Genomic DNA, 17500 nt, shown 5'->3' on the forward strand with positions numbered 1-17500 from the left:
AGTGTAATTATTATTCTTGCTTTTATTACTTATCATCATTACATATAATTTTATGTTCATTAATACCGTCATCATCATTTATTCCATCTTTTATTTCTTTATAATTCTTGTTTTGAATATTATAGATATTAGTATTGTCTCTTGCATCATCATTTTCATTTTCATTTTCTTTTCTTTTTTCTTTTTTTTTTTTTAACTTTCAGTATCTCAGTTATGGTTATCATTTTTCAAAATATTGATACTGCAGCTGCTCTAATCACTGTGATTGTTTTATTATATTATTATTATAGAGTATTAGTTGTGTTACGATTAATCACTTATACTTCAGGTACTGTTGGAGAAAAAGAGAGAGAGAGAGAGAGAGAGAGAGAGAGAGAGAGAGAGAGAGAGAGAGAGAGAGTGTGGAATATACAAGCCCTTGTGTTTGAGGAGAAAATGTATTGATAGAATAAAGTCTTTAGCGTAAAAGTGTAGAGAAATGGATGTGAAATTATTAAGTGATTAGTTACTAATTTGCATATTTGATTTTTTTATTTCTTTGCTCGCTCACTCACTCACTCTTTTGAAATTCAGGGCAATGCAAAGGTGAATTTGTTTATTTTTTGTATGTTCCCACTTTATATGGCCAGTTTATCTTATAGCTCTCAATACTTGCAGGCAATTGTGTTGGAAGGGAAGTACTGGAAACGGCAGTTAGATGCAGTCACGGCCGAGTACAAGAAGTGGCGGATATACTACAAAAATAAGATCAGCGGGAAAAGCCTTCTCGACAGCGATGCGGTGAGTTGATCGGTCACGAAACCGTAGTTTGTACGTCCCTGTGCACATACAAAGCCTCTATTCCACTATAAGCAGCACAGCCAGGACCTGTAGTCTGTGATAACCATCTCCATTTTTTAGATGAGGATAAGAATGAGAGGAGTAGGGCTTCGGAAACACCAGGTGCTTAGCTTAATGTTATAGGATATGTATATGGTTGTGCTTTATATTATGACCCTGTTGTTGATAGTCGGAACAGAGGCAGAGTTACTGGATTTCTTTGAAGAGATCGAAAGCATTTGGTGTTTACGGAGTTCTCCTGACTGTGGGGTGTCAGTAATGTTCACTTACCCACACTAATTTATTGATTACGTTTTCTGTTTCATTGTGCATCTGTTTTATCTTCAGGTCCTTTTGGATTATGTTTTGATTTTATTTTGATTATAGTGGATAGGGAGTTATGATGACGAGAGGAGAAATACACTTCTTTCTATTTTCTTGTTTTTATTTTTTCGTTTCATCTCTCAGTTCTTCACTCTTTCTGTCTCGCATTTTTTATCTCATTCTTTTGAAAGAGAACAAAGGTTACCTCCTCCTCTTTCTTCTTCGTCATCATCTTCCGTCGTCTCAGAGTTGAGACACACTTGCTCAGTCACACAGTTGAGAAGACTGTTCATGAAACCCCCTTTTTTTTTTCTTTCTTTCTTTACTAGTGGTAGTAGTAGCACAAGACAAGATGAGCCTTGATTTAATATTGCTCTCTGTTTCCAGTCTCGTACCAAGACGATGGAAAAGTCTAAATCTTTAGATGAAAAAAAATTAAAGGTAACAGTTTGGAGTGGCCTTTCAATTGCTCCCAACCCCCCTGTGCCCTCTAACTTTCTGTACTGCTTAAGAGTAACTTGTCTTTTTCATATTTATTAAAGTTTAAGATGTGTGTGTATGTATGTATGTGTGTGTGTGTGTATATATATGTTTATATATATATATATATATATATATATATATATATATATATATACATATATATATGAATATATATACATATATATTTATCTTTATATATATCTATCTATCTATCTATATATATATATATATATATATATATATATACATATATATATATATATATATATATATATATATATATATATACATATATATACATATACATATGTGTGTATATATACATACACATACATCTACATATACATACACTTACACACACTCACATATATATGTATGTGAATAAATTCCCTCCTATAAGATTGCCAGTAATGCTTATTGGTTGTTTAATTTTATGCTTCTTTATTTTTGTTCATTGGAAATGCATTTTTAAAGGCTATTTAAAGACAGAAAAATACACTTTGTTTTTTATTTCTCTTATTTTTATAATGTTCTTTAGGCCTTACCAAAAATAATTTTATTCCAGTTTTCACACTCACAGAAGAGGCAATTTTGATTTGTTATTTATGTTATTTATATAAATCTGATATTTTAGTGGGACTATTGTAGAAATTACCTGTATCACTTATCAGCAAAATTAAGATATATACAAAATGATAATGTCGCAAAGATTGTTTTGGTAATTCTGATGTGCAAATGATTTTATGAAGTATGTACCATGGTAGGTTTAGATTACTGTAATAAGTTTTTTTTTTCATAAAATTTTGATACACATACTAAACATGTGTCAGCAGGGTTGGATTTTTTAATAGTTTTTTCTTATTCTTCCTTGTAGTTTTCTGACTAATTATGTAAGAATTTTAAGTCAAGTAGATATTCATTCATGCAAGAAACATGCAGGGGGTGTTAATCTTTTTTTATTTATGCATCTTGCATTATTTTGACACTTCCCAAGTACTTAAAAGAAAAATCTTGTATATTACATTGGAGTCACTGTGATAGGTGTCTCATAAAAAGGTCAATTATTACTTGTAGATATATAAGACATTAGGTATATCAAGTTTTTATGTACTGTTTTTCTGACTTTTAGCATTTTAAGCATTGACAACCTCCTCTTACATTAAGGATAAATTAAAAAAAGATACAAAAACTTTTGCCCTGTTGACTAAAAGATTTGATAATCGTTTTATTTAACTTTAGGCTAAATTATATGCAGTAACTTAACAATATCCTCATACATTAAAAAAGAAGAAAAAAAAGGTATTTATATATATATATATATATATATATATATATATATATATATATATATATATATATATATATTATATATATATATTTATATATTTAAGGATAAATGTAAAGCTTTTGAACAAGAATAATATGATGTATATGTGTACCTTCTTTGTGCAAAGAGAGTTTACTGTAAACTTAGACCTTGTATGCCCTCACAGCATACATCTAATTCATTCATCCTATATTCTGTTTTCATCTGAAATTTAATTGGATGAGTATTTTGATATCATATTTCAGATTAACTAAAGTATTTTGTCTACTTGTAGACGCACATGCACACGCACACGCATACACGCACACACACACTGTTACACACACACACACACACACACACACACACACACACACACACACACACACACACACACACACACACACACACACTGTTACACACACTGTTACACACACTGTTACACACACTGTTACACACACTGTTACACACACTGTTACACACACTGTCACACACACACACACACACACACACACACACACACACACACACACACACACACACACACACACACACACACACACACACACACACACACACACACACACACACACACACACACACTGTCACTCACACGCACACTGTCACACTCTCTCTCTCTCTCTCTCTCTCTCTCTCTCTCTCTCTCTCTCTCTCTCTCTCTCTCTCTCTCTCTCTCTCTCTCTCTCTCTCTCTCTCTCTCTCTCTCTCTCTATTACATCACTCATGCATACATACATACATACATATAAATTATTAATTTACACTAGTCAGTCATCTGTTTATTTTTTCTTTGCAAATGAAGTTAATGATAAATCTAAGCAGTTATTTATTCACTTTATTTTTCTACAGCATCATTTACACGTCATGTCTTCTGATATAAAAGCTTTTGTTTTATGTTCTGAGCGGGATGGCTGTTTCATTTGTTCTTGTTACTCTAACCTTCAATGTATTAATGGTTTTCTACATGGCATTGAAGCAGTGTAACGCGTCTGGTGCATGTATTAATTCATTTTTTCTAACTTACAGTCAATCTCATGTGTAACAGCTTTGTCTAAAGCAAATTTTTGTCTTAATTTCTTGTTCTTTAAGTAGTTGTCATTGGTGTGTGTATCTGTCTGTCTGGCTTATAGAATTGTTTTAGAAGAAAAGACAGACTCACACAAGCACATGCATACATGAAGGGTGAAATATAGTACTGTTTTGATATTGTGGCAGGAAAAAAAAGTTTATATCTTCAGCAGTCTCTCACACACAGTCATACTTGCATGGAGGGAGGGAGAGAGAGAGAGAGAGAAAGCGAGTGAGTGCGAGTGCGAGTGCAGGTGTAAGTGTGAGTGAACGAGCATTTTGCCAACAAACACACTGAAATATAAGGTTACATTTTGATGAGAATTCTTACCTCAGGTTGGTTGGGGTCATTGACATCAGTGTTAAGAGCAACATTTACAAGAAGTTGTTCCCTCAGTTTGGCTGTTCTTAGAAAAATAGTCAGGAAACAACACATAAGGAAAAATAGAAGACAAATCTGTAGCAAAATATATTGGCAAGATTAGACAAATTGCCAAAGTTTGCCACCCGGACTAAATAATCTTCGAGAGAAATCGTAATAGTGTATCTAACCATCACTCTTGTTTATTCCCTTGCAGTCCATCTTTGACCTTGATGGCATGGACTTCTCGAGAGGGTCCGGGATGCAGGTGTCGCTGGACGACGGAGACCTCTCTGAGTTCATGGACTTCACAAGCGTCCTCTTCTCCTCCCTTATTAGTCCGTCTCAAGCCTTTGCCTTCCCTAATCCGAGGGAGATCGGTATGTATGGTGTTTTTCCTTCTTGGATTGTGTAGATTTCTCTCTCTCTCTCTCTCTCTCTCTCTCTCTCTCTCTCTCTCTCTCTCTCCCTCCCTCTCTCTCCCTCTCCCTCCCTCCCTCTCTCTCTCTCTCTCTCTCTCTCTCTCTCTCTCTCTCTCTCTCTCTCTCTCTCTCTCTCTCTCTCTCTCTCTCTCTCTGTATCACTCTTTCTCTCTTTCTGTCTCAATCTCTCTCTCATTCTCTTTCCTTCCTTCCTACCTTCCTTCCCGTGTATATTCACACACACAAAGGTAAAGATGCCAATGAGAGGTTGGAGATGATTGACTGAATGCAACAGGTCTGGATAAGATTGCGGTATTCCAAATTGTCATCTTCACCAACCTGTCATTTAGCAAATGCTTATTATCACCAGTTGTCCGCAAATATCACAACTTGCTAAGTGCTTCTTTTCTTCAATTAAAGAAACCCACTCATCCAGCATTTGCATAACTGGTAGCTTTGATGGCTCGTGATGGTGATCTGAATTTGGCTGTTGTGAGTTTACATGTTCACCACCTGGCCAGCTGAAGTACCACAGCCACTCATATATTGTTTACATTTACCACAGCTGACTTGAAGCAGTCCAGTAAACTTTAGTAATACAGTATTGTATATGGATTATCTTATCTTTTTTTTACCCCTAAGCTTTACAAGTTTCGAAAATCTATTACTCCAACATCTGAACATCTCTCTGGCCCTAAGTTTGGTAGACTACTTTACTTAGGTTCAGCCTTTATTAGTTATTATTTCTCTTTTATTAATTTTTAGTGTATAAGTTTTGTTTTTGTTTTTTTTAGATATAATTTGGTCATTATTAAGTTTTAGGGTTGTAGGAAGTAATGATGATTGAGATGATTCATCATGGGATTGCATGACTATAGTGCTATTACTGATGATCATTTGCAAATCGATATTCAAGAAGTATACTGACATATTCTTTCCTGACTGTGACTTGTTATTAGTTTCCTGTTTTAGAATTGTTTAATAGTGCAGAAATGTAGTTCCAATGATATAGATGCTATAGACTCAAAAGCTTATTTATTGATTAGTTTATACATTTTTTGTCTCTTGAATTAACCTTGATATGTTCTTTTCTGAAAATACCAGTCACTTTTATTATTATTTGTTCCATAATCTATGTGTAAGAATTAGGTAAAGGTGCGCATATATATAACCAAAAGTAAGCTGTATGGCATTGTTATATTCACATTTTCCTTAACAATAAACTTATTGTTTTCATTCTCAGAAAGGAAGTAATTTTGATTTTCATGATTTTTGTTTGAAAAATGGTGATAGTGTTTTTTTTCTATACTTTCTGGAACCGCTAATATTAAGATACTTGAAACTGATATTTCCTGCAGAAACGTATATATAATTTGTTTTAGTTTTCATAATTATCAAGCTAAATGATATATTAAAAAACTGACAAGAGCTTAAAGATAAAGAGGAAAAAGGGTCTTAGCATTTTATTTATTTACTTATTTATTTTATTTTATTTATTTATTTATTTTTTTATTAAAATCTTTGTAATAGCTATTTGACATTGGTAATGCAATAGGATGTAGCAGAAAACAAATTTAAAACAATCGACTTTTGCTGTAGTTATTATTGTTGTTGTTTGCTTTACGAAAAATTAACCCATTGCAGACAGGGCACCTAATGACCTAACTGGTCATCAGGGCGGGCGGTCTATGACACTAGCGGCACAGGCCAAAAATTAGAGGGGCGGGGAAAGGGTTTTCTCTGCCCCCCGGGTAGCGCAGACTAGCCCAAACAATATTTTTCCATAAATCCATTATAAAATGGGGGTTTAGGCTGGCTGTAGAACCTTGCAACTCTGGAGCTAATGCCGTTACAGCCATAATACGTCATGTACACATTGACTCCCGTCTTTTAGGCCTAATCTGTGCTAACATGTATGTCATGACACCAGTATGCAATGGGTTAAAGAAAGAAACACGTTTTTATGGGTGTAATGATATTATGAATGTGTATAGTTGGGTGTTCAGGACTCGCAAGAAGTAGAGTATAATGTCTTGAAACAAATACAACCCAAGCAAGTCAAATATAAGTACAGCCAATAAAAAGAAAGAAAAAGCCTTTAAGACTGTGTTTCTTGCCCTTTGTAGAAGCAAAGACATATCTAAAACTATAGGGACTATCATAGAATGGGTGATAGATGGGCGATGCCCTGATTATTATGTAACTATCATTATGTAGTTGTTTATTTATGTAAGTCAGTGTTATTGATTAGATTTGGATAATCAGATATTATGCTAAACACAGTAGAAGTGCCTAACATATTATATAAATTTGTTTATTGCCATAAAGGGACCTTATTAGTTTACCTTACTAATTACTGCTGGATTTTTTACCCATAAATCCGCTCTTTGTTTCTCCTGAACTCTTTCATATATTCTTGAGATGAATATTGCTATTCATGAGAATTATGAATGATGAAGTGAGCACCCAAGTTGAAGTATTTGTTTCAGACTTTACAGTATTCCTCTGAGTTGAGTATGAATATGATGAAAATACACATAAGGGCATTAAGCTTAAAAGTTGTCTTTCATAGTTTCTGGTGTGATGGAGTCATATCAAATTTGAATATTTAAGCTAAAGGCCTCTGGATAAGAAATATGTTTCATATTATCATCATTCTTTCTTCCTTTCTTTCTTGTGTAAGTTCATTCACGTTCAAAAGAAGTTGGATTTATGGTTTGATGTAGAGGTAGTTTGGTTGAAATGTCAGATGTTTTTATCTTCCCTTTCTTCTTCTTTTCCTTTTTTTGCTCATCATTCTCCTCCTCCACCTCCTCCTCTTCCTACTTGTCCCTCTTCCTCCCCTTCTTCTTCTTCTTCTGTGATTCTAGTGACTCAGTAGATGTAGAAATGCAGTTCTGATTATTGCATTTGCACATAAGGAAGCTGTCATTTATTTGTATTGCTCTCTTTCATTCAGATCAAAATTGAAGAAAATAATATTACAGAGTTTGCATCTGTATATTATTGAACTGATTTCATACAACTTTAACATTTTATTTGTCAGAGTCATTTGCTCATGTTGTTTTAATAGACAAATAGCAGGGTATCTTTCACAGGTTGTATTAGTAAAAATTGATATATTCATTTCTTGAAATTATTCATATGATTTAGCCTATAAATATGTGTTATCTCCTTTTATCATACTCATTATATTCTTCTGTCAAGCTATGGTAATATAGAAGTGCACCATGAATATTTATGCATGTGTGAATATGCCTTCCCAATTAGCTACATTCTCCCATCATATTTGAGTTATATCGCCATCCCATTTAGCAACCTTCTTTGAATGAGTTTTACATTATCATTGTAAATATTTCAGTGACGGAAATGGAGAACCCAATTTTCCCTTTCTTCTCTCTCCTAATCCTCCTATTAGATTTAATCAATTATGTTACTAAATGTCAGTTATTTCTTAGACAAAGAATGAACTACTAGCATCTTGTTTCTGTAAGGTCTGAAATAGGGACAGATAAGGAGTATATAATTAAATGCAAATGTAATAGTACTTCATTGGAGGTCATTCTTTCATTATTATTGCATTAAGTAATTTAGTGATGAGCAACTTGTAATTCAGACATATGTAGAATGACATATATTCCTTATATTACTCTACATTAAGTTTGATTGTTTTCCATCAACACGGATCCATTAAACCTGATCAATAAATCATTGGAGCTTTAGTCAGGGATAATGTTAAGAGTATCACTTGTTCCTAATTTTCACCATCGTTCGTATCACAGTTTATGGTACCAGCTTGACAGACGATAGAAGAAGAAGAGAGAATACAGAATTTGTACTGAAGAGTTATTTAGTAGATGAAGGAGAAAGAATATGATATTCATACATACTTGAGACAGGAAAAGAAATTCAGAGTTTCTATTGGTCCAACTAGTTAAGGTTGATGACATCTTGAATTTGGATTTTTTTTTACATTGTATAAAAATTATAGTCAGTGTTATTATATCTATTGTCTCAGTGAAATGTGCTCAGAGAAAGAGGAAATAAATAGAAGAATGAAGTAATATAGTTTTAGTTGGTGATAGGAAAAAAGTTAACTGTAAAATTTTGCATTCTAAAAATCTTACTTATTTACTCAAGAATTATGCAAAAGAAATAGTCGGGATTGCCACCAAGGTTATGTGGAAGCTAGATAATGATAGGAAATAATGCAACCTATATTGTCATTTGCAGTTTATGATATGAGAAATATATATTGCATTTTAGTGTTATTAGTCCTTTATATCCTTTAGAAATTGAATTTGTATTTCCCATTCTGTATTTCATTCTGTATTTATATAATTCAATGGAACTCTTGATATGGACACAATTATAGAAATGTCTTGAAATTTTTTTCTTCTTTTGTTTTCTTTCCTTTTTTTTCTTCTTCTTTTGTTTTCTTTTTTTTTTCCTTCTTCTTCTTTTGTATTCTTTCTTTTCTTTTCATTCTTTTTTAACCCACACAGGACGGGTGGTACAGCATGTGTACCGCGCATTCAAAAGCCCAGTTGCCGGGCGGCACAGTATTGTGCCAGCTATTCAATTGATTTAGGCCTAATAATTCGAACGCCCCGGCATTTGGACATTCTAGGCTAGAAATCCCCCGTCGGGAATGGGTTAAGCAGATGTGGAAAATAATCCATTCAAACATGAAAGCCAATGCAGTATGAGACAATAACCCCACTCTCCTGCTCCTTGCTCTGTGTACCATATTCAGTTTTCCTTGATAGAAGAGGCTGATACATAATATGGCAAAAGAATTTATCTAATAGGCAGATTAGATAAAGAGTTTAGGTAGGATTACCTAAGAACCCTGAGTACGTGGATTTAGGCGGGGATGATAACACACATTGCGTACAATTTTTTTCTCTAATGTCTCTTCTTCCTTTTCACTTTAATCTCTCTCTCCGTTTCCTTGTTTTCGTCTGATAGTATTCTTCTTCTTCTTTTCTTTTCTCTTTTTTCTTTCATGTTCAGTGAATTAAAGTTGTTTATGAACCCAGTTACACTGGAATAGTGGTCCTTTTCCCTTGTTCATAAGAAATCATTAATGAATAGAAAACAATCACTTGATGAGATTTCCTTTTTCATAAAAAGTATTTTGAAGATACATATCAGTTGATAGATATTTATAGTGATAGTATGCCGAGTTAACCCCTTTATGTCTCAGTCTCTTGCCAATTCTGTCTCTGCCATATGCATCCCTCATATGGTATCTCTCTGATAAAGAAATAAAAGCTTTGGCCAATCATTAAGAACAGATGGATATCCTGATAGTGTTTTACAAAACTCTTGTATTATGGTGAGATTACAAAATTGATTTGAAAAGGCTTAGCAGACAAGGTGAATTTTTTATTTATACAGATGACATTTTTTTTTAAACATTAACATAATCTGAATAGTCTAGCATTGGATTATATCACTCACTGCTTATCACCAGAATCTTAAAAAGAATTAGAAATAAAAGACAAGTGCACAGTAATAGTGGAGAATATGGTTGGAAATTCCAAAGGAATTGAGGAACCACTTTGGAGTATATCTTATTGACAAAACCAGCACACAATGCTGATAACTCATCTAATGGCAGAATTTTTTTCTTTCTTTCTCTCTCTTCAGATTTTTTTAATGACTCATTTCGTTCTTCTTTCAGCAAGGGGTACGGGTAACTCGGATTTCATTCAGCCAGGCTTGATCCAGCTCCAGCCAAACCTCGACGACTTCATGGATATTGTCGAACCCCTTCAAGGTAAGTCAAGCGTCAGATGCAGATCTATGGTAATGTCTTTGTCTGCTGCTTTAGAGAAATCAGTTCTGTTCGCTTTCCATTTTCTGATTTTTTTTTCTTCTGATTTTGACTGTGTAAAATATCTTTTTTCCTTGTTTGTTTGTTTTGTTTCTTTTTCTTTTTGTGTGCATGTATATATTTTTAAGTTTGTGCTACATACATACATGCGCACACGTGCACAAGCACATACACATACACATACACATACACATACACGCACGCATACACACACACGCATACACATACACACACGCATACACATACACACAGATATACACAAAAACACACACACACACACACACACACACACACACACACACACACACACACACACACACACACACACACACACATGCATACACACACATACACACGTATACACACACTCACACACAGACACACACACACACACACACACGCACACACACACATACATACAGATATACATACATACATTTATATATATTTATTTATTTATTTATTTGCATATCATATCCAGTTTTTGAACTTGCAGCCCTCATGTAACGGCACATTTCTAGACCAGACCTTCCATTTCCTTAAACAAGTTTGCAATAATTTAATACTTTTACGTTTTGTAAATCGTACTTCTGCTGGTGAAATTATTGTTACTTCGGTTTGGAAGAGGATTTGTGCTCTTATTTGATAAACGTAAAAGAACTTTCATTACTTGGTGATAGAATCCAAAAGTTATCATAAAGCGAGGTAAGTAGAACTATTATACTGCATCAGATTGCAAATTATGCAATGTGAAACCTCTTGACATCAAAATGACTAATGATTATTTCCTGACATTCAACATAAAGGTTGTTTTCTTTTTTCTTTTTCTTCTTTTTCTTTTTTACGAGGAAAAAATGGCCTTATTAACATCAAAAGGTTACTGCAGCAAAGTTGAGTTGCTTATTCATTTTGACCCATTGTAAATATTTCATAGGATTTATAAAAGTTGCCATGTATTCTTTTAATGATATGAGTACTAATTTTGTTAACATCATACTTTCACGCCATTGTGCATATACACACTCATACAGAGGTACTGTTGGTTTTGTTTTATTATCTTTTGTTATTTTTTTATTTTGGTTTTGTGTTGAATATAATTTATTTTTTATTTTTATTTTTTTTTATTATAATTATCAATATTGTTACTAATTATTACCTTCCGTCATAATCCTCTGTAGTGCTGATCTCTCTCTCTCTCTCTCTCTCTCTCTCTCTCTCTCTCTCTCTCTCTCTCTCTCTCTCTCTCTCTCTCTCTCTCTCTCTCTCTCTCTCTCTCTCTCTCTCTCTCTCTCTCTCTCTCTCTCTCTCTCTCTCTCTCTCTCTCTTTTCTGCTCTTCTCTTCTCTTTCTCCTTCTCCTTTCTTCCTTATCACTTCACTTTTGTCTTACATCTTCGTAATATCACATTTGATTGAAGCAGCAAGGGGAATGATTGTGATGGATTTTGTTTTTGTTTGGTTAGCCTCTGGTTGATTTGCCTTCATAAGTAGCTGTTTGGTGTAGGAAGTGTATTTGTGTATTTGTTTATTTGTTTTCCATTGTATGTAGTGCTGATTAAATTATTGGCAAGAAAAATGGCAGGTAAAATCAATGTTAACATAGTCATGGTGATAATGATGATAATAACAATAATTGTCTGAGGCTTATTTGATAAAATAATTGTTAATACAGAAAAAAATGTAGCTGTACTTTGTATACAAATTTTAATGAGGAAACTAGCTTCTAAAAAAAAAATCATACCATTTTCTTTCTGGTCCAGCTCTCCTTTTACTCAAAGCTTTGATAAGACATGGATAGATCCATTTCAAGTTATATTAAAATGTTCTTTTCCATGATCTTGGAACCTCTTGAAGAATCTGTTTTATCTTTGAGTCTTACCTTTGGAAATGTAAGTCTGTTATTCTTCTAATTGGAAAGTAAAGTTGCACTTTATCTGCAATGCATGGAAAACAAGAACATGATGTGACTGTTTTGGAATTTGTGAGAGACCTTCTAGAAATATTCTGATTGTTGAAGAGGAAGAGCCAGGTGTTGTAATTACCTCAATGGTAAACGAGACAATGATATAATGAGTTTGAGGGTTTTTTTGTTGCATGATTTTGTGCTTCCTTGTAGTTAGATTGTGTGGTGCCTTAATACTGTCTTATGTTTGTCTTTTGCCAAGTTTGGAGTCTGGGGGAAGTTCTCCAGTCTGTTATTTCTTGTAAGACCTTACTGTTATGATAAGTTTGCCAACAGCTAAAAAATGTTCATGGAGGAAATATTCATTTTTACAATGATATTTATTATACTGTATAGTCCCATTCATTGTATAACTAGCAGATTCATGGTGGTGGTACACAGTCTTGTCTTTGTGTCAAAATTTTGAAGGTTGGATATGTGAATAGATGTAGCTTGTAGGGGTAAGAGGAAGATAGACACCGTACACCCCCCATCCCCCTTCTCCCTCTCCTACCCCCCAAAATTTATCCGTCATAACCAACATTTTGCAGACCCATCAGGTATCGTGGGAAAGCTCGGTCCGGAAAAAGGTGCGTAGTGTGGCTGTCTGTTGGTTCCTTAGGTGTGGTATGAGAAGATAACATTAACCAGAATGTTGTGGAAGTGTGTTGTTATATATTTTTTTTTCCTTTTCTATTTTTATTTTTTTAGTTCGTTCGTTCCCTGTACGTGGGGTTTTATTTTCTAGTTAGTGAAACTATTTTCTTATATACTGAAATGAGTATTTAGGGTATTGAAATTTATGTTTGGGGTTAATCTTCTTTGTCTGTGTTTACATGTATTTTTGTATGTATTGTAGCATAATGTTTTAATTGATATGCCACTGACATAGTATCATATCAGAACTGATTAGTAGAAATTCATACATACTTCATATATACATTATAAGTTGATTCTACCACTTTGGATTAATTGTAACTTTTGATTGTAACTTTTATGAAAGTTCCCTCCTCTCTCTCTCTCTCTCTCTCTCTCTCTCTCTCTCTCTCTCTCTCTCTCTCTCTCTCTCTCTCTCTCTCTCTCTCTCTCCTCTCTCTCTCTCTCCTCTCTCTCTCTCTCTCTCTCTCTCTCCTCTCTCTCTCTCTCTCTCTCCTCTCTCTCTCTCCCTCCCTCCCTCCCTCCCTCCCTCCCTCCCTCCCTCTCTCTCTCCTCTCCTCTCCTCTCCTCTCTCTCTCTCTCTCTCTCTCTGTGTGTGTGTGTGTGTGTGTGTGTGTGTGTCTTTATGTATGTGAATTGTATTATCACCATTCTCAGATAGCTAGATATTGTAGTGTTTAAGTATAGAGATAAAAAAAAATAAACTCTAGCAGGCAGGGATAATTTCATTTTTATCATTGACATATCACCATTATCAGATAGGAAATGCAGTGAATTTACTAGAGTGTTTTTTTTTTCTAGACTTTGACCTTCGTTAAAGTAAAGAATGCCAGTGTTACTTGTTTCATGAGAGAGAAGTATAAGTGGATTTTCATATGTAGTTTGGAGATTTATAGATTAGAAGTTAGTTTCTCAATTTGAAAAGTATATTAGGTAGTCATAGGATTTATAGTGCTTATATTTTTTCCTTATGGTAATTAAGGGTTATTGTGTAGATCTTTGGCACAATTTAAAAAAATCTGTGAGTTCTTTCCTTTCCTTCCCCCCCCCCCCCCTGTTATCCTACCTTTGTTCCCTCTTTCTTTCTCACTCTTTCTATCTGTCTCTCTTACAACTGTCATGCTCCTAAAATATTGATTAATGAATATGATTGGGGTAACCTTGATAAAGATTTTTTTTAATTACATTTTTCCCTTCTCTATCTGATATTTCTTAATAATATATTTGTTTGTCAAAATTGTTAGAAAATATGCAGAACGTCCAGAAAACAATTCACATGTCCATCCCTCGTAGCATTAAGGAAACTGAACCACCTTTAATAAGCATCGTTTACATGAGAGTAAACAGGCATTTCAATAAAGTGGGATAAAGTGAATATAGTACCAATAGCATTCATGATATAGTATTTATAGAAATGATGTTGATATGATAATGATGATAATGTATAACTGTGTGTAAATGGAAAATGAATTTCGGTCAAGAATACAATTTTTTTTATGTAATGAGAAGAATAAAAATGACGATAAACAATCATGATGATATCTTATGATAATGATGATAAGGATGATGAATTAGTTGAAAATTAGACTTCTAAAGATTATTCTTCACTGCTAAGAGACTCCAACCACTTTTCTCTTTTGCGTTTCACTCTTTGTTATGTATTCCTGACTTGGCCTCTTGTTATCCATCTCATAATCAGGAAATTCATGAATGCGTTGCAACTATGCTAAGGTGGGTCTGACTTTGCTATTTACTTTGTAAGTGGTTTGTGGCAGTCAAGAGTCATTATGAAGAGATATTTTGCCTCTTATTAGAGGGAAAGAGGAAGCACAAAAAGAATGGGAATGATTATATTTTTGATATAATCATTAAGTGTCCATCTGAACGAGTGGAGGAATTCTGTAATATAGCCTGCTTTATGAGGATTCCCGTCCTCCCCCTTCTACCCTTTTATCTCTTTTCTTTTGTCTCCTTTCCTTCCTGCTCTTCCTCTCCCTTCCCTTGTGGCCAGAACTTGTGAACAGAAACTTGATTTGAAGGTATAATTGTATTTGTGTGTGTGTGTCTCTCTTTCTCTTTCTCTTTCTCTTTCTCTTTCTCTTTCTCTTTCTCTTTCTCTTTCTCTTTCTCTTTCTCTTTTTCTCTTTTTCTCTTTTTCTCTCTCTCTCTTCTCTTTTTCTCTTTTTCTCTTTCTCTCTTTTTCTCTTTCTCTCTCCTCTCTCTCTCTCTCTCTCTCTCTCTCTCTCTCTCTCTCTCTCTCTCTCTCTCTCTCTCTCTCTCTCTCTCTCTCTCTCTCTCTCTCTCTCTCTCTCTCTCTCTCTCTCTCTCTCTCTCTCTCTCTCTCTCTCTCTCTCTCTCTCTCTCTGTCTGTGTGTTTCGTCTTTTACTTCTTTTTTTTCTTCATCCTTTCAAACAAAAGGGGGAAAATGTTTTTATTTTCTGGATGTTGGTGCAGATTCTATCCTGTAATAAGTTTCTTATCCTGAAACTTGAAGTGGGTATTTTGAAGTTTACCCTTTCTCTTTCAAAAATGTATTAATCAGTGCAGATAAGATTTTTTGCCCTTTCTCTCTCTCTCTATTCTCCTCTCCCCTTCTCTTTTTTTCTTCTTATATCTTTTTCTCTTCCTCTTCTCTTCTCTCTCTCTTTTCCTGTTTCTTTCTCTCTCTTCTTTTTTTCTTTCTCTCTTTTTCTTTTTCTGTCCTCTCTCTCTCTCTCTCTCTCTCTCTCTCTCTCTCTCTCTCTCTCTCTCTCTCTCTCTCTCTCTCTCTCTCTCTCTCTCTCTCTCTCTCTCTCTCTCTCTCTCTCTCTCTCTCTCTCTTCTCTCTCTTCTCTCTCTTTTTTCTCTCTCCCTCTCTTTCTGTTTCCTGCCTCTCTATCACTCTCATTCCCTACCTCCCCGTCTCCCTCTTCCACCCTCCCCCCTCCCCTTTCAATCCTTATCTCCCTCTCTTATCGCCAGCAATCTTGCAACGCCGTCACAGCGTACGTGTTGAAGTATGCGTTGTCCCGCTTGATAGGTTACGTGTCACCAGGGACGTATATTGGGCCGATGTTGCTGAGTTTCATGTGTGAATTGCGAGTGCATTGCAAATCACTCGTGGCGACGGAGGTGGTGGCATCTCTTGAAGCTGCGCAGACTGATTGACTGAATGTTAGTTTGTGTGTGTGTGTGTGCATGTGTGCGTGCATGGCGTGCGTGTGTAAGAATATCTTGCGCATTGTAAACGCGACCGCCAAAATGACAGTTTCCTAACCTCGGCGCTGTCTGTGAAGGGATCATTCTATTCCACCACGATCCTGCTTGAAGGACAACGTTGCATATTGAATTTCGACACACACACACACCGGGCAGAGCCTCAGTTACTGTTGTGATGCCCGGCCTGGACACGACATCCTTGTGGTCGAGGAAGGGACAATGCATAGACTCTGCACATTGCACGGAGAGTTTGATGGGTGTGCTGGGTGTGGGGTAGCACGTCCGCCCTGGTGTCGAAGGTCGGAAATCTGGCAGATGTAAGACACTGGGATGTTGGTGTCTTGTCTCTCTCTCGCTCCCTCTCTTTCTCTCTTTTTCTCTTTCGTATGTCTATTATCTCTCACTGCCTCCTGCATTACTGCTTCTCCCTCTCCCTCTCTTTCCTCTTTTCCCCCTCTCTCTCTCCTCTCTCTCCTCTCCTCTCCTCTCCTCTCCTCTCCTCTCCTCTCCTCTCCTCTCCTCTCCTCTCCTCTCCTCTCCTCTCCTCTCTCTCCTCTCTCTCTCCCTCTCTCTCTCTCTCTCTCTCTCTCTCTCTCTCTCTCTCTCTCTCTCTCTCTCTCTCTCTCTCTCTCTCTCTCTCTCTCTCTCTCTCTCTCTCTCTCTCTCTTCTCTCTCTCTTCTCTCTCTTCTCTCTCTTTTCTTTCTCGATCTCTTTATCTATCTATCTCCCTCTTTCCTTCTCTCCCTCCCTCCCTCCCTCCCTCCCTCCCTCCGCCTCCTTCCCCCCTCTCCCTCTCCCTCTCCCCCTTCTCCCTCTCCTTCTCCCCCCGCCCACTTCTCCCCCCTCACCTCTTCTTTGCCGTTGCAGCCGCGGTGGGAGCAAGCCTCATGCACATTGCAGAGGAGCAACACGTACGTTTTGTGTGCCTCCTCAAGGCTCAGGCACCTTATCTTTTTTTTTTTTGTGGGGGGAGGGGGGGGGGTCTTGCGGATATTGAAGTGGGGTTAGTGTGAACATCTGAGGAAGTGTTGTCGTTGGGGTGAAAGTTGGATGTTGG

The 17500-nt window shown here is 35.7% G+C and overlaps 1 protein-coding gene across 4 annotated transcripts in view; it reads left to right on the forward strand.

Annotated features, from left to right (window-relative positions):
* Mondo (MLX interacting protein mondo) overlaps window positions 1-17500 on the forward strand; it is a 121281-nt gene that overhangs the window by 74675 nt on the left and 29106 nt on the right. The window contains exons 4-8 of one of the 4 annotated variants that reach the window (XM_043021040.2): window positions 658-780; window positions 1531-1584; window positions 4600-4762; window positions 10494-10589; window positions 13138-13176. In XM_043021040.2, coding sequence (XP_042876974.1) covers window positions 658-780; window positions 1531-1584; window positions 4600-4762; window positions 10494-10589; window positions 13138-13176 — 475 coding nt within the window. The remainder of the gene's footprint in view (window positions 1-657; window positions 781-1530; window positions 1585-4599; window positions 4763-10493; window positions 10590-13137; window positions 13177-17500) is intronic. The other 3 variants (XM_043021041.2, XM_043021042.2, XM_043021043.2) reach the window with 3 other exon arrangements.

This window comes from Penaeus japonicus, unplaced genomic scaffold (genome assembly GCF_977035675.1).
Source record: "Penaeus japonicus unplaced genomic scaffold, GWHDUDI00000001_assembly GWHDUDI00000037, whole genome shotgun sequence".
NCBI classification, from domain to species: domain Eukaryota; kingdom Metazoa; phylum Arthropoda; class Malacostraca; order Decapoda; family Penaeidae; genus Penaeus; species Penaeus japonicus.